Source organism: Falco naumanni, chromosome 11, assembly GCF_017639655.2.
Source record: "Falco naumanni isolate bFalNau1 chromosome 11, bFalNau1.pat, whole genome shotgun sequence".
NCBI classification, from domain to species: domain Eukaryota; kingdom Metazoa; phylum Chordata; class Aves; order Falconiformes; family Falconidae; genus Falco; species Falco naumanni.
The window spans coordinates 23,704,721-23,728,164 of NC_054064.1; the positions used below are offsets into that span (position 1 = coordinate 23,704,721).

General features: G+C 45.1%; 1 protein-coding gene across 4 annotated transcripts in view; it reads right to left on the reverse strand.

The window, feature by feature from the left end:
• The window catches only part of ERI3 (ERI1 exoribonuclease family member 3), a 135,534-nt gene that overhangs the window by 100,051 nt on the left and 12,039 nt on the right, over window positions 1-23,444 (reverse strand). For all 4 annotated transcript variants that reach the window (XM_040609853.1, XM_040609855.1, XM_040609852.1 and 1 more), the window contains exons 3-5: window positions 10,742-10,858; window positions 4,509-4,568; window positions 2,195-2,286 (exon numbers count right to left, since the gene is read on the reverse strand). In XM_040609853.1, the coding sequence (XP_040465787.1) occupies window positions 2,195-2,286; window positions 4,509-4,568; window positions 10,742-10,858 (269 nt within the window). The remainder of the gene's footprint in view (window positions 1-2,194; window positions 2,287-4,508; window positions 4,569-10,741; window positions 10,859-23,444) is intronic.

Consider the following 23,444-nt stretch of genomic DNA (forward strand, 5'->3'; position numbering starts at 1 on the left):
AAGCATAGGGTGATTCCCTGGAATACCTCCCAGATGTTCCACATCTCTGAGTCTCTGTCTCCCTGTCTGATCGGCCTTGTTTCAGCTCTCTGCCTTTCCTCTTTAAAAAGAGATGCTCAGTTCTGCTTTGCTAAACCTTATTTGGCAATGTGTCTAAACACACGCAAACTTAATTAGTTCAGGAGGGAGACTCAGCATTTGTGGTGACGGATACAAGTAATGGGAAATGAGACAAGTCAGAGCTGGCAGGGAGTCCTCACTCAAGCCTCATTCACTGGCACGGCGCTAATCAGATGTGACGCTACACACTGCAGCACCCAATTGGCGACGGAGCGGCGTGATGTGCTACTCACCAAGCGGCTGCAGCCAGACTCCCACTATCCATGTGGTTGAAAACACGAAATGTATTTTCTGCTTTGCCCTGAAGATGCTTCAGGATTGAATTCTGAAGTTAATGGTTTAAAAAAAAAATTTAAAAGGAAGAGGGAGAAATGAACCACTCGCTGCAACCTCATGGCTAGGAGTGGAGTCTTCTTTTCCAGCTGACTAGTGAGGCACAATCCATGCGAGAGACCACTGCAAATGGTGAATTGAGTCTCTCTGTTCCAGAACTGCATGTCCTGCTGAGCCAGCTCATCCCACAAACCCTACGGCTCACCAGAAATGGGCTCATCTTTACCTCTATTTGCCCACTCTAGAGCTCTGAAGCAAAAAAAACCAACCCAAACTATCCAGAAGGTTGCCCACTCCATACAGACACCAAGTTAGGATGTCGTTATCTGGGAATCTTGTTAATCCACTGTGAAAGCGATGGGAAGATGGGCTTTGAGCAAAGATAGCTCTGTTCCTCGCAACCATCACCAGAAGCAGTAAACTGGACTCTAAGAACAGCAATACAGGAGCAAAGGACTGAGAAAAGAGAACAGATAAGAAACGGAAGTTCAGCGCAACCCTGAAGCTGTCTTTGTGCGGGTCTGTAATACAAATTTAAACATGATATGTGAAGAAAAATAAGTCTCACTCTTAATTTGAAGTAGTAACACAGGAATTGGCAATATACACCAGCTCTGGACACAGCCCCAGCAGAGACCCAGATTTTGACTCAAAAGCTCGCACACCACACCCCTGTCTGCAGCATGGCAAATTTCTCTTCACTAGTGCCTGCGCTGCTGCTTCAGACCTTGTATCTCATGTCTCATTAATCACACCAAGAAGAGGCAAGGAGCTGCCGCTCTACAAAGACTACTCTGCAGGGAAGAACTGGTGCTGACTGCTCCCAGGCTGTATGCAGTTTATTTAGGCTTCCAACTTGGGGAAACCGATGTCACAGTGAAAACCAAGCAACACTACTAACGAGTTGTGGATGTCAGCGTAGCATTGGATGTGTCAAGCCTATGCTTTACCAGTGTGGTAACAACAAGAGTCTTTATCCGGCACTCTGAGGAAATGAAAAGCTCAAGTGAGATTCTACAAATCCAAGTGAATTCAGCACAATATGACACAGATCTGCGAACACCTTACAGATTAGAGTAATCTAATTCTTAGACATTTAACTCCATTTTTAAAAATAACATATTCATGCTGGCGGTCTAGCTATTTTCATAACAAAACACACATACACTGACACTTGCAGATCCCAGTGCAGGACCCCATCTGGTACTCTCCAGATAGTCACCCAGCTGATGAAGGTAACGTTAATGATAAGAACACTGATGAAGCATGCCAGACTTGACTTGTACTCTCTTTCCAAAGACTACGTTGTGATTCACATCCAGTTAGAATGCCAAGATGACAGACAGAAAGTCTTGCATGAGGAAGTCAGGTAAGGACCATTGCTTGATTTGGATGTACAGAAACAGAGTCCTATGTATGCACTCAGAAATATTTCTGGCTTTGGAGAGTATATTGTATAAAAAAGAAAACATCACAAAGCTCCAGTTTAAACCTTTCTTGAGGTCCTGAAAGAATTAATTTGCTATAGGGAATACCCTAGGCAGTGATCTTGCACTATACCCAGCACCCACCTTTCTTCTTAAAACAACCCTCCATTCCCAACTATGCATGGCAAACAACAATTTCCCTAAGACACAAAGGCCAGGGACAGTCGGAGGCTTGTAAGGACAAAGACATATGCACTACAGGCAAGCACGGAGCAATAAAGCCCAGAAAAATTTCCCTCCCCTTCCATACTCACATCACTTTCAAATCCCAGTCTCCACAGGTCACAAAAATCGACTTGACGCTGGGATCTAAGAGGCCTTCCTTTGCCATCCACTCGTCAACTCTCTGAAAGAAAGGCAAGAAAAGGGGATGAGTTTTGCAGAGACAGGCCGAGCCACAACAGTTAAACTCAGATAAGCTGCTTGCAATCAAGAGAGAAGAAAATTGTGATCTTATCCACCCTCTCCCTCTCTCTCTTCTCTCTTTTCTTGCCATCTCAACAACAGCACATTTGGACCTTTGAAGATTTCCGATAGGAGACATCAGGCAACCAGAGCAGAGATGATCTTATCAGACACGGCAGCAGCTCTGCTCATGGAAGGATGGAAGCTGTGCAGCGTTAACGGGACTATACAACGGTGCTGTTACCTGGCATTCCTCCTGCACTTTTCCTCTGCCTGTACCAAATGTGCTCGCAGTGAGTATAACTCATGCCCCTCCAGTGAGAAGAAAACACAGGCATCCTGGGATGGCATCCCTCACATGCTCCAATGCGTACAGCTCCAAGGGGATATGGGAGAGAGGGACAAATGGAAGGGCTGGGCACACACAGGCACTGTGCAGCACTAACAAGCAAAGCCATGTGTCCCCATCTTCTCCAGACCCGGTCTCTCTTTTCTCCTTACAGTTCTGAGGAGGTGCTTGTTCAGGGTACAGCGTGGATTTAAAGTGAATCCTGATCAACTTCCCATAGGACAGATGTTCTGGATCCACTTCAGAAATGGGCCACGTTAATCTGGAGGATGCACCTCCACCTCAGGGATTAATCAAAAGAAACTAACCTAGACTAAAACTGCATAGACGCTTACTCCAGCTAGAACAAGCAAATGCCATGCCTAAAATCTTCCAGAGACAGGTGACAGGCAATCATCTGCTATTATGCAGCCTCACTAGCAGCATTTTCAGTGCTTCAGCAAGTGAAATCCCTCCTCCTTTCCCTCGCTCGACAACTTCCACTCTTGAATAAACTAGCACGTCCCAGAAGCTCCTGACCCGAACCTCATTTTAACCTGGAAACATGCTGCTGTATGAACACCTTCTCAGTCCAATGAATAAAATAAAATCTACAGAAACATTTCCACACTCTAAGAAGCTGGGCAGAAACAGAACGAACCATTTTCTGTGATACTCCAGCAGTGATGTACGTTCACCCACCCAAGCAGAGAGGGCTCTCCCTCCTGGGGAGGCAGGCACAAGCATTCATCTGTACGCTTATGGCCATGCACCACTGCTACGCGCTCTCTGCAGAGCACAAGGGAGAACGGGGGATTTGCATGGATGCAAGATGTCACCTTCGCAGAGCAGTCTTTGGCCTCATGACACTGCCACAGCCTCTCCAGCAGAGGATGGCACTTCTTTCTGTGACTGACTGTACAACAGCCCTCTGGAGTAAAGCTCCCCCCAAAGCAGCGTCCAGCCTCCCAGTCACACTTCTGCCTTCTTTGGGCTGCCGGAATCTTCCACCCAGCCCCACACAAGGATGCCTGGAGCGAGGGACAGCAGCTGTAACCTTTCTAAACTTCCTGATGTGAGCGCCCGTGAAATGCTGTCTCCATGGAGGATTTTAAAGCCTTTAATTTGATTTCCTCAGATAAGCAATTGTTGCAATTATTGTGATTAGGAACAATTAGGTAACACAGCAGTGGAAATCCTGACAGAGACAATGCATCGAACTCCAACCTGCAGCCCAAGTGAGCTCTGCTCGAGGAGGTTTCCTTCACTATCTGACTACCAACAAAAGCTATTGATGGAGAAATACTTCCAAGCTAATTAAGCCCTAAATGCTGTAGGAATTCAACATTAAGCAGATGGCATTATTAGGGCCATATCTGCATTTGCACATCCTCCAGATTAGATTTTAGAGGCATTTTCTTTCTATACTACATGTATTATTGAGCATTTAAATAGGTAGAAAAAATTAATTTAATAAAGTGCTGAGGAAGGGGAAAGAAAATGAAGGCAGAAGCTCCTGGAGCAATGGTCTCAAGCAATATCTTGGTGCTTTAAAACTGGCACAAGCAAGAATCGCCTCTTCTCCTATCTACTGGCAGGAGTTTGGATATCTTGTCAGCACCCTTGACATGAACAGCTGGAGATGACAGATCAATGGTTCAATACTCTCAGCAGCGTGTCACCAACGTGACAGCAAATGTTATTCTAATGAAGCTGTAATCATAGTCAAATTACGCGGTTCGATTCTCAGCAAGGGGAGGGTGCAGGGAATGAGATGAAGAGGGGCCGACAGGATCAGAGGTCAGAGTTCGAGAACTAAAGGTTACTCTGCTTACCTCAAGCACTTGCTGGAGGCTTGGCTGCCCATCCACCATGCCTTGAATAATCCCAGTCAGCTGAAACGAGAGACAAACAGAAAGCAGGCATCAGAGCAGCACTCAAGAGATCATTAGAGAGGTCTCCTCTCCTGTCCATCTTGCTGCAAGCAAAACATGCTCCTCTGACCCACACGAACATTGCTGAGGAGCCAGCCACAGCAGAGCAACCCTGGCAGCTCCCCAGCTATGCGCAAGGGCACAGCTTCGTCCCAAACAAAGAAATTTAGGGGGGCTCCTACCCACACCACAGAACAGCAAACTCTCAGCAGGGCAGGATCCACTTGGGGAGCAGCGGTGCCCTCTGCTTCACGTACCGGCACGATTCCCAAAACGCTGCCCTTTTTCAACATGCATTTCACTAGTTTTGGTGTTTTCTTGACTTACACAGGCAGCAGTAACTACCAGGGTCTCTGGTCATTCCCCTGCTATCATGGCGAGATCAAAATTGCACAGTTAGATGAACAGAATAGACCACTATTGGTAAGTGAGACCCAGAGCGGACCCAGCCATTCTCCCCTGCACTATGCAGCCAGCACATGTGCTTTCCCATAGTCTACCACAGCATCCTTCTGCATTTAAAATTGAATGAAATCTGAAGAAACCCACTTTCTTCCAGAACCCTGGTCTACTCTAATTTTTCAGAAGGTTCTTTAGAATAAGTCCTGCCAACCTAGTAGTCCTACTGACTGCACCCAGACTGCCTGGCTGTTTAAAGCTAGACACACGCATAAAAAGATGCGGTCTCAAGGGCCTCTGCCTGTGTCTGCCCAGGACAGCTTGAGGCACATGGAAAATAGATAATTTTTCTGTCTGCCTTCCAACTGACAAAACTGTCTTTTAACATATTGAATATTGGAGGTCAGTAGCTTGCCATCAATGCACCCAAGTAATTAAAAAAATCATTATTAAAACAAGTGCACACTACAGAATTCCACTTCATATGGCAGTTTTCTGAAGCTACACATCTCACACGTTTTCATAAAATAAAGGTCAAACACAGCCTAGGAGCATGCCCTGCTGCCTGCACATGCATCCGAGCCTCCAGCAGCCAGAGTGTCCAGTCAAAAGGTGCTGACAGCCCTACCACCATGCAGGAGTTAACTCTTCCACGCAGATCAGCTCAGCCTACTTGTAAAACATGAGCCCTCTCACAAACCACAGGCTCTGCTTTATTAAATGTGTGGCAACTGAAAAGAGCTCAATGGTTTCTACCTCTCCGTTTCTTTGGCTGCTTGGCTTACAGCACTGAACTTGGAGGAAGGGGCGGGGGGGAGAAAAAAAAAAAAGAGATTAAACTCCAATTAAACTGTAATTACATTTAATGAATACCAAATACCTGACTCACTGAATAAGCTATAAGTGGAAAGATTATTTTCTCATAGTGACTTCCATGGAATGGTAATATATACCTTTTAGGGAAAGTATTTTAATTTTAAGAATGCAGAGCTCCTCTAGGTAGGTTTCTCAAGTTCATCAAGCCATCATGAGGTGGAATTTTAAGGAAGTGGAGGGACACAGACACTCTTTTATATTCCAGAAACTGTTTTTATATTAATCTGTATTTTAATTGGGTAACAGCTGCTACCTACAGACTTCCCATACTAGAAAGGCAACTAGATTTGAGAGATTAACACACAGCTCTTTAGAGCAATTTTTAACGCTCACTGGCTTGTTTTTTGCTTTTCTTTCCATGCATTCACCTGGCAGAGGTGAAGAGCTCAGACAGCAGCTCAAACCAAACCTCTGAAAGCTGAATTTTTGGAGAAAGATCATAGAATCACAGAATAGTTTGGGTTAGAAGGGATCCTTAAAGGTCATCCAGTCATCCAATCCAACCCCCTGCAACGAGCAGGGACATCTTCAACTAGATCAGGTTGCTCAGAGCCCTGTCCAACCTGACCTTGAATGTTTCCAGCGATGGGGCATTTACCACCTCTCTGGGCAATCTGCTCCAGTGTTTCACTCATTGCCCTCATTGTAAATAATTTCTTCCTTACATTTAGTCTGAATCCACTCTCTTTTAGTTTAAAATCATTATCCCTTGTCCTGTTGCAACAGGTCCTACTAAAAAGTCTGTCCCCATCTTCCTTATAAGCCCCCTTTAAGTACTGAAAGGCCACAGTAAGGTCTCCCTGGAGCTTTCTCTTCTCCAGGCTGAACAACCCCAACTCTCAGCTTTTCCTCATAGGAGAGGTGCTCCAGCCCTATGATTGTTTTTGTGGCCCTCCTCTAGACCCGCTCCAACAGGTCCATGTCTTTTCTGTACGAAGAACAACCTGCAACTTTTCGGTACCATGGCCTGCACTGATGTAAATGGCTTCTACCAGTCTGGGCACGTTCAGGACTGCATCTGTTCAACGCCACACCCCTGATGGCCATGGGGGGACAGGGTGAAATGGCCTCATCCAGACATTTCCCACCAGGAGGAGGGAGGGATGGGAAGGCAGATGCAGAGGTCCCGCCAAAGAGTCACTGCTTGATCTTGCCCAAGACTTGTCCACTCTTTCCCTGCCAGGCCCAGCAAAGTACCAACTTATCCGTACAAGAATACACTGTCAAGCACACATATACACAAGATTCATGCTGCAGAAATCGCACACACGAACACAAAGGGATATACCTGCTCCATGAGTAAATTTCAATACAGGTCAGAGAGCGCTCAAAAGGGATGAGGTTTGTACTCTCTCACCCTTTCTGATCCTTTCTATTATCAGTTACATCCATCTGTAACATCCAGCCTAGCGCATTGGATCTCTGCAGCATTATCTGGTCTTGCAGCTTTGATAAAGTACAAAAACATAAAACTGCACAATTGTAAAGTTTCACTGGTGATCCCAAGAAGCACATGGTACTTGGGAACATAAACAAGCTATAAGGCATTTATCTTTTTGTAGTTTTATTGTCTGTTCCTTCAGGAAAAAAAAATCAATAAAAATTAATCATAAAAAGAGAGCAAAGTACCATGAAAAAGCCTGTACAAGCACCTTGTGTGTGGAGGCAACCTTTCACTTAAGCTCCTGGCACCAACTTTTTTGAGCATCAGACAAACCACTTGCTTCTTCCAAAAGGGCACGATGAGCTTTATATACCTAATAATAGCTTTTAGCCACTAGCAGTTTCCGACTTCTCTGTCTAAACACTGAGCACCCCCTAATCATAATCAAGTCTCATGACCTGTTGTTCTACAGAAACAGGTCAAGAGGAGGACCAGATGAGGGCTACAGAGCAAGCCAGCACTGGAAGATGTGCTCTTGGCCATTGGTGTGGGGAGGCAGAAGAACCTCCTGTTGCCAGGAGAAAGCACAGACACACCAAAAGCTAAGCAAAGGGATGTCCTGAGGGTGACCATGAGCTCTGCACCCTTGCAGACACCCTTCCTGTGCTGTGCTGTCTTCTTCAAGAAGGAAGAGGGATGTGAGAGGTATTCTAGACCCAAGGAGTAATGATGAACAACTCCTGTAATCCCACACACAGTCTACACCAAGCAGTCCTACTGCTTCCTGGCAAAGGCAGCGACCGGGGGGAAGAGAGGAAAGCAGCAGCAGAGCAGACAGGCTCCCGTGTAATGTCAACACCACTGCTTTTCCTACAGAGTTTATCTGGGAAACCATCGTATTTCTACTCCAAGACAGTCTGCTGATTACCTAAGCACTTGTCTCTGGTGTACAATCTGATAATCAGGCCTGGTCTTTCTTTGTAGACAAAGAGGCCAATAAATCTCACCCTTTGTAAGTAGAGGTGCCTAGACAAAGCCCTTTAGTGGCATTTAGCAAAATGGGTATTTTTCAGAAAACATAAAACAGCTGAAAGTCGATGGCAAGCAGAAGCTGCACAGGCAGCAGCTCCACAGGAGCTGGACACACGGCACGTCCTGGCTCTGTCCCCAGGGTCTCAGGGGAACCTACCCTAGCAGCATGGGGCTGACCCCTGTGCCTGCCTAGCAGGAGCCACCAACCCCACAGGTCATACTACATGACTGCTACAGACTCCACAAAAAGGCACATGCAAAAACAAAAGGGTATTTTTGCAACTTAGTAAGGTCCTCAGTACAACCAGCTTACCTGTGGCTCTTAGGGCAGGGTTTCAAAGTCTGCCCCAAATATGAGGCCCAGGGACAAGCCCAGTGACACCTCCAGCACGATCCCACTCCCTGGACCTCATGGCAGCCCCTGCAACACACAGGGAGATGACCAAGCCAGGAAGGACAGGGGCCATGCCGGTGGCTTCCAGGCTAGGATTAAAACCAGCTCCCTAACTCACACTTGCTAATAACAAAGAAGTTGCCAAACCTGCTGAGTCAGACCATTTTTGCTACCAATACACACAGGTAGGGGTTCTGCGATCATTTTGCCTGCTGGCCTCCTTACTGCTCATTTTTATCCAGCCCTGGACACAAGACACCAGAACAAGGTCAGCAGCGGAGTCTGCAGCACAACACTGCAGCTGGGACACACATGCCCATCCTGGGGACTCCTACAAATGCACAGCTGGCATACACTGTTCCAGGCTCCTGTGAGCGAGAGAAGAGAGAAACCGGCACAACGATGTGGGAGCACTAGATGGGCTGAATGTCTCAGTCACAAGCTTGGCATCCAGTGAATGTCTCAATGCAGCAGGCTGGAGGCTCCATTCAGCTCAGACAGCCACACCAAGCAAGTCATGCAACCTTTAGCAGCTGGGGGAAGGATGCAACAGAGCAATTTCCAGAAAATTGAATTTTGGTGGGAGTTAATGAGTGAGATGACTTCTCTCTAGAATTTAGAGGACATGCAAAACAAACATTTTGGGCTATACTCTAGAAGAGGATGTTACTTTTAGCAAAGATCGGATGCAAGCTGTGAGATTTATCACTTTTGTACAAGCATATGTCCAGCAAGCCTCATGGGGATAAGGACAGCCAAAGTAGTTGTCCAGCCTTCTAGCATTAAGGTTGCAAACTCGTTTCCATTATAATCCTCTGTTTTCACACATTTATAGCTTTCTGAAATCCTCTCTCCTGGGAACAATGTTTTTCGTGCTTAGTATTTTTTTTTTAAGTTTAAATAAAATACCTTCAGATGGTTTTTAGTTACAAGAGAATAAAAAAAAAAAGTATTTGTTTTTACAATGTGGAAATATGGAATGGGCTGGTTGGTCCTGGAGAGGACTCCACCTAACACAGAGTCATTTTTCATCAAGTTAGTACACATGGGACAAGCACTACAAGGGCTTAAACCTGCAGCCATGGAGGTCAGAGAAAACACACCATTAGTGTCAATGATCCCAAGTCAGATGGGGACTGAATGAAGAACTTGGATACCCTGATTCCCACAGTCAGTGCTTTAGTTGCTGAGCTGGCCAACATCAAACCAGTGACAGGAAAAAAAGCCCAAAGCAAAAGGAACTTAAACTTTGTTTTGATGGTTACAGCAGGGAAGATGAATAGGCTTGCAGAAACAGTCAACTTTTTGTGCTGAACAAAATGAAAAAAACAAAAAGCCCACCCCACCCCCCAAACCCAGCCCCGGCCCCCTATTCCTTTGAACCCTCATGGATCACATTTACTACCTTCATCCTCTCATCTGTATCTGGGGAAAGGTGGCCGCAGCTCCAGAGCAGCTGTCCTTGGCAGTGAGAGTAACCAGGTAACAAGAGGCCACTTCTCCAGCAATCATTTCAAGTGCCCCACAAGCACAACATCAAAAGAAAGTCTCAACAATACAGACATGTGTTATCCTACCACGCTAGCGGGACTCATCGAATCCCAACAGCCAGGCCCACCGGAGAGCCACTTAGAACCTCTGAACTATACAGTCATACAACACTTTCTTCCCCCGGACCATGCTCTCTTTGACCTTCCCCACCAAACAGCAGCACAGCAAAATCATGAAGAGCTCTCAGAGAAGCTACAGGATTTTAAGCCTCAGCTAACGTGAGTGCTTTTATTTTGTGGTCACCCCATTAGATGTTCATGAATTGTAAATACAACTATCTTAGTTAGCAGATCATGGCTACAGTTATTTATGAATCAAAACTGAGGTCTTTACATGCTACTGCAATGACAAAAAATGATTCTCCTTGTCCTTCATTTGAGGCTGGCACGATACACCACCTTGTAGATGCACCATGAAGAGGCAACCCCAACCCCTGGTGCAACGGAAACCTGCTTCCCAGGGAGACTCTTGGAGCACCAGGGAACCTTTGCACTTTACCTCTGTACAGAAGGGCGTAAGCTGGGGATGCACCACAGGCTGAACATACATGTGAAAGGTGGATTCGATCTCCATCGTCCTGCCATTCAGCTTCAGTATAGGGAACTCGATGATTTCCTGAATAGGGCAAAAAGAAAAGCAGCTGTTCATTTAAAACAAACAAAAAAGGAAGGTGGAAATGATCCTGGCTAGCAAGCTGGCTGTAAAAAGAGGGGCCTGACAGTCCCAAACGAAAACAAGCCCAACACAAAGCTCTGCAATACAAGTGGGAAAGTGGTGCTGAAGCACAGAGCGCATCCAACGCCGTGAGCGCAGAGGACAGTACTGATGCTCATCGCAGATGGCTTGATCAGCAAGGAGGTCTCTGTGCTCATCACTGCAACTGCATACACCGTTGCCTAAGCTGAACCTAACGAAGACAGCCTAGCACCACTTGCATGCCTTACCCAGGGAACATGGAGATGTACTTGCAATGAGCTCGCATCTGTTTAGCAAGGACATCACAGGGGCTCTGCCCTCCCTAAGACCAGTCCCATCCTCTCCACCTTGTCATCCTTTTGGGGGACACCACCAGGCAGACAAAAGAAGCTACTGCATGAAGCACCTCCTCCCCAGGAGAGGCTGAAGGGCACTGCTCTCCTCCAACAGAGTGAGCCGAGGAGCTGGAAGCAACCCCCAAATCCACCCCTACAGAATACAGCTCAGCAGCAAGCCCCACTTCATTTTCCTCTTGTGTAGCCAATTTATGCTGATAGGGATATAAAAACATTCCTTCATCAGAAGAATGTTCAATTATTTGAATAATCAGCAATCAAAAATTTACATGGATCTCTTAATAAAAAGTTTAAACAAATCCAGTTGCGATGGATTTCTCAATTATTAAAAAATATACATGAAATTAAAAAAGCCGACCACTGAATAAAAGCGATAAAATCCTTTGTGTTCACCCCCCTCCTTCTCCACTCCCTTTCCTCCTTCCAGTTTAATGTAAGAGAAGTGACAATTTGTTTGGTGTCTTTAAAGAATAATTTGTCTATGTTATTTAATAGAGATCCATGGCACCAAGGTTCTGGAGTGCAAATGAGCCTGCTGAGTGATATCCATGCAACAAGCCTCTCAAATCACTTCTGGAGAGAAACAGAGAGAGGGAGAGAGAATAAAAAAAATATTGCTTTTTAATATTCAAAAACAGTTTGCAAAATTTAATCAAAGCAGAGCAAAAGCTAACATTTTTACCACTTTGACATTTTTATTAGCGCTTTCATAAATTTTTAAAACATGAATGGAATTAGTTTAACAACAAAAAAAACTGCCTGAAAACATCTGGAAGAGACAAATAAGAAATAATAAAAAATAAAATAAAAAAAATCCAACTCCTGTGAGTAAAATTAGCATGTGGAAAACGCAGCCGCTGCAGAGGAACTAACACAGTTTTTGGACCCTGACTACAACCCTCATGACCCACAGGCGGAAATTATCGTGAGGTCATACATATGAGTTGATGACATCACCACCCCGGCAGGCAGAGGGAGGGCAAGGAGGTGGGTGGGTAAAAGGAAAAAAACAAATAATTTAAATAGCCAGGAGAAACACCCAATTTCCATGGTGGACAGAGCCCATGGCTGGAGCAGAGCAGCTCCCCAGAGCAGCAAGCAGAGAGCCCAGACCAGGGCACGTGGGGAGCACATGCTGCTAAGATGGAAAGTTAGAAAAAAAAAAAAGTTAAAATAAAATAAAATGTTAACAGTGCTGAGGTGCCCAGGTGTAGACACTGAGCAGGCAAGCTGCTGAGGATGCAGGGCTTAACCATTTCCCCATGGTCGGCTGTGCCACACTCTGTGCGTGCCGTGCAGACTAAGGCAGAGCAGAGGGGTGGGCGCATCCTTGCCCATGGCCGTACCACCCCATCAGGAGTCACCAAGTTTCCCCAGCAAAGAGAAGAAACCTGACTGATGGGCTGGAAGGGGAGGATGACAAGAGGCAAAACACCTGAGCATCACCCATATTGCCTGTTGTGCTGCAGCCAAACTCACCAGCTTCAGCTACCCAGAAGGCCTCGTGGAAACACAAGAAACTCAATCCGAGTAAGAAACGCTGGACACAGCTGAGCCACCCTACCAAAGAGCTACCACAGACAGACTCTGAAAGCAGCACATTTTTGTTCAGAAGACAGACTGCAAAGTTTGAAGCCAATGGACAGGACGTCGTAACAGAGCCAGGCTTAATCTCAGGATAACACCACCACATCCTCCAGACTCGCTGGGGTGGTTCATTGCCCCTTAGGTCTGCGTCCCACCCAGGGGGTGACCATGGAAGTGAGCAAGCCCACGGCAGGGCAAGAGGAGCGTTCCCCCTCCCGGAGAGGGCCAAGCACCGGCTGGATTTCACAGCAGCGCCGCATTGCAATGCCAAGATCAGTCCTGAGGGACCAGAAACATCCTCAGGGGCCTTCAAGTGGCTGGATGCAAAGCGAGACTGAAAGACAGCCCTGCCGCTGATCTGATACACAAAGGCGTCACTCGCCTTGCAGAACCAACGGCAAAAAGCACTTCCAGGAGGGTTGGATTAAGACAGACGGAGGAAATAAAAAGCCGTACTAAAAAAATGTGGAAAATTTAACAATATCCAGAATTACTGCAGGTCTGTGGGAAGCATGCGGCCAGCAGCCGGGGTGAAACCCCAGGAGCAACTTGAGCGTCTTGGGAGAAAGTGCAGCAACTCTTTTGGGCTAATTTGGTCAGTTTTTGAGGCAAGTGGTAAAGAACCTTTCCCAGAAGGCTGTTTATCTGCACGCTTCCTATAGTGGAGATTTTTCCAGTCTCTGGCAGTGTTTGCTCTACTGGTATCTAAGGCAACAGATACCAGCCCCATGAAATCAGCCCCACTCCCCACTAACGACGTTAGCCAGTCCTGCAATGAAATTTAACCTGTGACACTGCTGTACTTTTCATTTAAACTTTCATTTGGAGAGAAGCAGTGTTTGGAGACCCTGCAGTTTGTCCTGCTAATAAAGACAAGTGTTGGGACCTTTAAAGGTGCCATTCATCTTTTGCCTTTATTAAATTCAATTTTCTTAAGCCCATGATACATCATGAAATTAAGAGTTGACATTCCTGCAGAAACAAAAATATCTATCAAACACAAACAGAAAGGGGAGGGGTGAGGCCTCTATTACCAAGAATTTATGGCTTAAAGTTGATCTGTTTCCACTTTTTTCTCTCTCCGTTTTTTTTTTTTTACAAGCATATGGTTTGTTTTAGATATCCAAAATGTTATTACAGATCTAGAATTTCACTAGTAATTATTATGAAATGGTGAGCACTTAGACACACACACACAACCCCCCAACAGACCGTGATGCAGGAAAGCAGCCGGGTGCTCTCTCACGTTTCACAGCAGCCCGGTGAGCTCAACATGCCCAGCTCCATCCCCACCATCAAGGACCTCCACTGCTTCTTCCCAGGTAGGAAAGGTGGAAGAGAGTGACACAAGGGAATTAAAAGGAGAGGTTCACCGACACTTCCTTCCTTTTATCAGTGTCTGATCATCCATAGGCGTTACCTTGACATCCTCACCCATTTCCACTTCCAACTTCGGCAGTGATTTGTGCCAGGAACATCTGGGGCTTCTAAGTCTTATTTTTCTTCCCCTCCCCCCACAGCTTTTCCTTATAGCACAACCAGAAGTTATGGATGTACCAAAATAATGCTGAGGGTGTCCAGGGGCTGCAAATAGCCGCAAGCTACTAGAAGAACAAATGTACCCATTTGAATTTTGCGAGCACTGCAATTAGGTATTTTATTTAGCACTGCAAAGTAACTTGAAAGGAAATCCAGGATTCAAACCACCACTAATAAATAAGCAGCTTTTTATTTTCCTTTCATTGTCATGAAAAGTTGAACATGTTTTCTGTTGAGAAATTCTGCACGCAGCTCCCAATTACAGGCATTTGCATTTATATTGTTGGAACACAGAGCTTCTAAAATCAATATTAACACGCTTAAAGAAAAAGACATCGGCACCCTGTCCCTCCCCTCAGCTGCGCCCCCAAACACAGCAACAATAGGAACCTACAGAGCCCGAGGCTTATGCATACCCATTACCTGGTCCACTCTTCTTACAACAATCTTGCATTTATGATTTTATAGTACTTTAAGCAGATTATGTTACAGCTTGCTCTGAATCTCTACCTTAAAAAAAAAAGTCACACCTCCCCACCAAAAAAAAAAAAAAAAAAAAAAAAGAGGCCCCAGGTGGAAGCCTCCCATGCGACCTGGCTGTCCCAGGCTGGTGGGCTGAGCAGCAGCAGGAGGCTGCAGGGTACCTGCAGAATGGCTAGGGACTTCTTTTTAAGAAGGATTTGAAAAATTCATAAGGGCATGTGAAAGCAGTGCTATAAACCCATTCTTTCCTTACCCAACTGTCTAGATGAAACTCCCCTCCCTTTAACACTGGAGCAGGGATACACAAATTCAGCTGTCTTGACCTTCTTGCTAATAAAAGAAATGAACAAGTACACACCTATACTCGCTAAATAATTTCCTGTAATGGATAGACCTCTGGAGTTCGGAGAAGAAAGTACCTGAAGTTACACTAATTCCTGAAGAGTAATCTTTTTGCTTATCCTTTTGGATCTGGGGAGCATTAACATCATTAGATGAAAAGAATAAAGTGCCCAGCAAGAACTTCCCAGCTCTCAAAACCTTTTAATCCAGAAGCCCATGTATGAAGTGGCCAGGGCACACTTCAGGACACTGAGTTATATATTTGAGGAGGACCATGTGGCCTATTCCGTTCAAAAACTACCAGAGAAGAATTTATCCCTTATTCCCACCCCCATGTGAAGAAGTTTAATAAACACAAGAATAAAAGATGCCCATAAAAATCAGAGCTGACTGTTCAAAACGCAATAAAAACAAGCAGAGGCTGTTGAGAGAAAGGCATTTTTTTCTGATAAGGAAAAGCATAAAACTTCCTACCAAAACACCCCTTTACACCTTCAAAAATGGTAAGGGCAGAAGAGGCATGGGAGTCTCCATGGAGGGACACAGCCTCAGCACCAGCTTACTTTTTTCAGGGATGCTTTTTTTCCCCTCCTCTTTAAAGAGAAAAAAAAGTCATTTTATGCACAAGGAGCTTATTTCTTAAACAAACACTCGTGTTTTTGATTTACACCACGGGCTGCTCCTAAATAATTTATGGCGGGTTAAATTTATTGCACAGCCCTGGCCGGCTGCAAATTCGAATTGCCAAATAATTAGATTTTAGGGCAATGCTTATAAATTATCCGCCGATTTGTCCGGACTTGTTTGTCAGTTGCTTTGTGCTTCGGGTCATCTTTGGCATTTCGCTGTTTGTGTTTTAATTGCTGATTTACACTTTGACAGATGAGAGTTGATGCCTCCAAGATCGGGGAGGGGGCAGGGGGTTGAAGAGCATGAGGAATCAGAGCTTTTAAAGCCTTGTGATTTTCCTTTTTTTTCCAAGGCAATTAAAATCGAAAGGGGACATAGTAAGGACAGCACTAGCCTAACAGATCTGCCTCCCCAGTTTCCATTCTCTGCCTTAATTACTATTTTAACTAAAGCCATTTCCAAGTGAACAGCCTTGCACTGGCCCTCGGGGGCAGTAACCAACATGACCTCATAGGTCTTTTCCCCACTTCTAAATTTTTATCAAACTAACCAAAACAAGTACCATAAAGGCAACACCTCTGTAGTGGGGAACAGCAGGACTTCTGCTGAATCAGGGCTACGCTGACTTTCTGAAGGATGCCTACTTGCACACATGACAGAGTCTCTCAGCATCTCTGTCCTGGGTAAGTTACTCTGTGCACTCATTAACCTGTCAAAAGGTCTTCGGGAAGCCGCTGACCCCCAAATTTCTTTTCCATCACTATCTAGCTTAACATACACATATGCATATACCCAACAATTTAACACATTTAAACAACTGTTACATCCTAGGAAAGCACGAATACACATAAAAATCAAAACACTAGAGAACTGGCAGGAATATGGAAAGATCATGCAACACTGAAATACAACAATGTGAAGACAAATTCTGCTGCCCAATCATTGAATTTCCAAGGTTTCTCCCTCTCCCTGCTCTTTGGTGAATCTCACTGCCTACCCCCAACACCCAGCCCAATGCCAAAGGCTGGACTTCCTCCAGGATAAATGCAGAGTTGCATTTTGGGTTCTGCATTGGCATCGAACCCGGCTCCTGTTTGCAGGTGCTTCCTTACAGCTGTGAGGGTGAGGGACCATTTCTCTCTCTTTTAACAGAAGCTGAAATACCCATCTAATCACATGCCTCCAGGAGCTTGAGCGTTAAGAGACATCTATAGTCCATGCACCTGCTTAAGGGCAGCATCACCCCTCCTAAATAATTTCTGACTTCGTCTAGGCTGTTTTTACCAACTCCAATAACAGAGACTCACATATTCCCCAGGCACTCCATCCTCCTGTTTCAAGGCCAACAGCATCCTGGCTTGTATCTGAACCAGCGTGGCCAGCAGGACTAGGGCAGGGATTGTCCCCCTGTACTTGGCACTGGTGAGGCTGCACCTCGAATACTGTGTTCAGTTTTGGGGGGCCCCTCACTGCAAGAAGGACACCGAGGTGCTGGAGTGTATCCAGAGAAGGGCAACAAAGCTGGTGAAGGGTCTAGACCACAAGTCTTCTGAGGAGCAGCTCAGGGAACTGGGGTTGTTTAGTTTGGAGAGGAGGAGACTCAGGGGAGACCCTATCGCTCTCTACAGCTCCCTGAAAGGAGGCTGTAGGCAGGTGGGGGTCAGTCTCTTCTCTCAGATAACAAGTGACAGGACAAGAGGAAACAGCCTCAAGTTATACCGGGGAGGTTTAGATTAGATATTAGGAAAAAAATTTTCACTGAAAAGGTGGTCAAGCATTGCAATAGGCTGCCCAAGGGAGGTGGTGGAATCACCATCCCTGGAGGTGTTTTAAAAAATGCACAGATGTGGCGCATAGGGACATGGCTTAGTGATGGACTGGGCAGTCCTGGGTTAACGGTTGGACTTTATGATCTCCAAGGTGTTTTCCAACCTAAATGATTCTATGATTAGTCTTATCATTAGAAAGTTCTTTCTAATGTCTAATCAGAATTTTCTCTGCTACTGTTTAAATGCATGACTGCTCTTCCTACACACAGCAAACACAGGTCATAACATTGGCTTTCTCATTTTTGCAACAGAAGACCTCATCATACATACCCCTCTTGTCACTGCACTGAACACAACCCCGATGCCATCCAGCCTGCGCTCACCGCTGTGTTTTGCAGACCTCTGGTCATACTCGCTGCTTCTCTTTTGCACCCTCTTGAAAATGCATCCAAAATGAAGCGCTTCCTCAGCCGAGGTCCCTTCTTACAATGACAGGAAAAGGAGGATCCACGTCTCACAAATGACATTTTCCCCCTAAACTTATCACTGTGGTCTTTAGGACTTCTTTCATATCTGCCATTGTACCTGCCATCTCAACAGCTGGCTCACAACCCTTGTCCTGCCATCCCAAACAAAACTTTCGGTAGTCATTTGCTCAAAGCAATCAGCATCACCTCACCTTGCCAAAACCCACAAAGCTATTTTATTCTTTCCAGCAGCACCCAGACATAGAGAATAAGGCAGAACTTCCCTCCTCTTTCCACACCTGGGATGAGAAATACAGAGCAACAGACATCAACACTTCGACTTGTTTCTTCAAGTACTACTGACATACATTTAACTACCCAGAAAATCTCCACCAACACAGCCAATAACAATTTAAGCTTAACAGTTCGGGGGAAGTTTAGTACTCAAACCAGGTTGAAAACAGCACACACACATATTCAAATATTACCTTTCCATTGCAAGATGACAACTTTATGTATGTACTATATATATACACACACTATACCCTTTTTCATGTTCGCTCCTTTCTACCGCAGGCAACCAGCATGTGCAGTCCAGGTTACAGAATTATCAGATCATTTCAAGACTCAAACTCTTCAACCTGATACTGAGCAGCACAAATAATCCATGTTCCCAGCAACACTAAAACATCTGGGATGGCTAGAAAGGGCACAGCAGTGCATGTAAATGAACACCCACGGTCTTACAGACATCACAGCTACCTGCTGGTGACAGCACATTTCTGCCTGGCAGAGAGAAACTAAATAACATAATGAAAAACTATTTTGCCAGCTAACAAGTGCACAGACCAACAAAGACAACACAAGGACGGCTGCACATCCAGCTTGGCACTAAAGGGAAGAAAACCACAGGAGTTAGGCTTGTCCTGTGACCTTCTAACCCAAAGAGCTGAGCTGCACTTTATCAGGAAGGTTCTGTACAAAACTAAAAGACCACCTTAATGCAGCGAAGACCATTCCCCAGGACCCACAGCAGCCTGAAACACAGTCTGCCTGTGCAGCACTAGACAGATGGCACGCAATTGAAGAACACTGCCCAGTTTGAAAACATCACGCTAGGAGGGATGCAAAATACCCACCCTGCCTCAGAGGCTGCGGAAGAGCAGCAGGCATACACGGACCATCAGTGACCGTACACATGGCAGGGCAAGCACACAAGCGTACAAACCTGTGGCACCCATTCCCTTCACTTCAAAAATGCACGTGGTGTGAATATTTCCAGCAGCACACGTTACCCTCATCAGCAGTTTTTACAGAGAGGCAAACAAACCTTTAAACACAATACAGCGGACTTGCACATTCCTCAGCTAGCCTGGATCTTTCCTTTCAGGGTGACTGCTGCTCAACTACTTTCTGCTGTAACAACAAGTCTACTTAACTTTGCAACTTGTCACCTAAAGGATGTGTAATGTTTGCACAGCTAAGGATACAGTGTTCAAACAGCACAGGTGGGGAATTGCACGCCGGGATGCATAACTGATGTGGGGTCTCTGCACGCTGCGAGGGAAAGGGCAACATGACTGATTGCTTTAAAGTAGTCATCTCATCGGCCTGTCAATAACCAGACGAAAGCTAAGCAGGTTGGGTCAGGTTAGGACTGCAGCAATTGGCCACCTGAGTGCCTTGGTATTTTAGGCTTGTTGCTATAATAATGCAGGGTTTATATCTTTAAATAAGAAATTGCTTTGAGGTTTTTTTCATTCATCAGATGTCTTGCCTGGTGGTCTCGTGGTTGTACTTGCCAGGAGATTTGGGTTCAGTAACTGTTCATGCTCTCTAGCTCATCAGGTTTTAAATAAATACAGCTAATTCTGTTGCCTGAAGCCATAACCCACCCTGTCAGATTCACATGGGTCACAGCAAGGTTGTCCCCACTTACTGGGAGAATGAGGGAGGTTCCAAGGCAAAATGACTGCCGCAGAGAATGCAGCTTTTGAGGGTTACACCGCACCTGGTGTCTCAGACCCTGTAGAAGCCTCTCTGAAACACTAGTCTTCTCTCTACATCCTTTAAAATACAGACATTATTCTCATATTGGTCAAAATAAGATTTCACAACAGTCCAAGAGAATTGCAATGAAGCACATGACATACAGAAAATACGATTAAAAAAGAATGACATCTAACTTCAGATGCACCTCATAGGATGTTGAGCTATGGATATTCATGCACCCTTCATGAAATTTTTAACTTAGAGGAACTGGCAACAAAGACTCAAAAAGTTTTTTCGAAAGATTGTTCAAAAAATGAACGTGAACAGAAAAACCCATCTGAAACAGCTTTCATATGAACTATTTCCTGGCACTCTAGAAACATAAAGCATTCTGACATAAGAACAATGGGATAACAACAGCCATAATTAGCAAAGAGATGATAAATATATATATAAAGTTTTTCTTACTTTTATTAAAAAAGACCTTAAGTCACTGTTAAGCGCATTTTTAATGGCATTCCTCTAGAAACAACATTGAAAGGATCTGAATTGAGAACTAGGCATTTAAAACTACACACAAGCCTAAACTGCATGAAGACAGGTAATTGCAGATTAATATTCCACCGTAATACTTATGCACACGAGTGCCATGTTAAAGTTGCCATGGGAAACAAGCCTGAATTTCTTCACTTTTCAGCAATTCACAATCATCCTTAATAAAGGTTTTGGCAGGTGATTTCTAATGCACTGAGCTTAACAGCCACACACAAACCATGCAAGAAGAAAGCTGCTACATGGGGATGTTCAGATAGAATAGGCAGACACAGGCACATCTCCATTATCTGCCTCTGGGTAGGACTGTGACAATCTGTTAGCGTGTGAGCCACCTTCTACATTCCCGTCCTGGCCCTCAGCTAGGATTGCCTCGATGCAGGCTCCACAGAGCACTGCTTAAAAAGCATGCAGTAGATACCATGCAGCCTGCTTCCCAGCAGACCAACAGTCACTCCAGAATCTCCTTCTGCAGCACGTTTGTGATCTCAGGGATATATTCCTCCTAGAAAGTCCTCTGAGCCTTGGCTACAGCTCCCAAGGTGGCTTGCCTATCCCCTATCTACCCACCCTGAACAGGGAGCTTGGAATGGACTGCACATCTGTTGCTACAGCCTAAATTTGGTGGAAATCAACATCCATTCCCATTACAAAGCCAGTCTATAAATCACAGCATCTCAGGAGCAGAGACACATCGTGGCCATGGGAACAAGACCACAGGTAGCGTGGTATGGGCGGTGGAGAGGCAGAGATCATTGCAGTCACTCCAGCTGCACCTGTCCGCAACTGCGAGCCAGAACTGCGAGATGGATAGGCAGGGGAAAATGCTTTTAATGCTCTTTTATACTAGCACTCAGGGAAACACAGCCTGAACCCAATTTAACCGTGTCCTACATTTGTACTTAATAATATCGCACAGAAAGACTGGCTCCCATTTGTTAATATGCTTTTGCCAATCAGGAAACGTACCGTCATCATCCGCATTTGTTTGTACACTTAAAAATAAATTAGTAACTGAACATATGCTTATTCATAGTCTCATTGTTTATGGTTTTGTATTGCAATGGTGAGTGATGTTCTGTATTTATTAGCGTGTCCAGTTTCATTTGACAGCAACTGCAATGAAAAAATTCCCCCAAAATAACAATCAAAATGCATGCTAAAGAAACTTGAAATATCTAGAATCCATTGAAGAAAAATATCAAGACAGTTTTGTATTTAAAATGCACTGCTTAAGAGAACAAGGGAAGTATTGTCTGTAAACAATTTATTCGTCTGTCTCTGGTCACAACCTCCTTCAGCAATCAAAAGATTTGAACATTTCATACCTTCCTCTTACAGAGAGTTTGGAAGAGGCATATTTCTAATTCCCAACTGATTATGAAATTTGAATGAAAGTGAGACACTGAAGTCACGTACCTGAAAAAACTGACATGAAAAAAAAGCAACTTCATCATTACCAAAAGCTAATTTAGCCACTTAGCAACACCTAGGTCCAGCTCCTTCTGCCAGGTCAGGGGTCTGATACTCTTTGACACCTCCTCCAGGCAGCAGACATACAAAGCTTGAATTTTATTTCATTTTCATTTAAGTGGCTTTAATAGATTACAGTAGAGATTAACATCCTAAACAGAAGCCCAATTTCAAATTCAGTTTTCAACAGATCTGATTTCTACCTTCAGGCTTTTTACGTTTTTTAAAAAATCATTCCTTTTCATCCACTCTGCTGAAGTTGAAGGCACGACGCTTGGATAGCTGACCGAAAGAGGCACACCCACTCACTGCATTAATAAAATAAGGTTACAGGCAGCCACGGATCTGAGTCTGGGGAGCTCCTTAACACAGACACTGAAAGCACTGACCACCATAAACACTGGTGTATACAAGGACAAAAGGACAAAAGAGCGAGACTCCCACTTATTAATGCATCTACTCTTGTGTAACTAAAGCACCATATGTACCTGGCTCTACAGGCTGACAGCGTATAAAAGCAGCAGGTACTTATAAACTCTTAGTAGACAGTAAAGGAAAAAAAAGTCAGAGCTGAAAAATTAAGCACGCTACCACCATCATGGTCTGAGGTCCACTGATCTCCGCAGAACGACAGCTCCCACCTGACCCCACTGGGCTTTGGATCAAGCTCCAAATACACAAGGTAAGCTTTACAGAGATGCGAGGGGCCAGCCATAAACATCCCTTACTGCCAACCCCTACTGACCTTTGGCTGGCTAAAGCACTACACAACACAGACTGTACCTCTATTCTTTCAGGTTTTCCCATCTATCCATCCAGGGCAGTGCAGTTAAATCCCCCCGCACACCTACTTTTCTCTCTGGGATGGTCTCATCATTCATAAATACGTCCAAAAAACATATAAAGCTAAGCTGCTTCTTTGTGCATATAAACATGCATTTTGATTTAGAGGCATATCTGTTGAAAGCCATCAGAAGTCAGAACTGCAAGGACTCTACCATTCCTCTGTGAGTGTAGGACGGGGACATGAAGGACCTTCCATGCCTGACCCAGAAGTGGTAAAGGACAGCAGCCACAAGGCACTCAGCCAGCAGTCCCAGCCACAGGAGCCACAACGCAGACAGCTTCCCAGAGGAATACCGCTGTCCTTGACCCTCCTTGATCCCCATTACAGACGCCATACCATGAGACCTCCGAGAATTGGGCAGCGTGAAAAGGAATGGAAATGAAGGAGTCTTCAGGGCTCCCGAAGGAGCATGAAGGACTTCCCCAGGGATAAAGCCAGCAAGGCTGCTGGTTGCAGAAGAGCACAAAC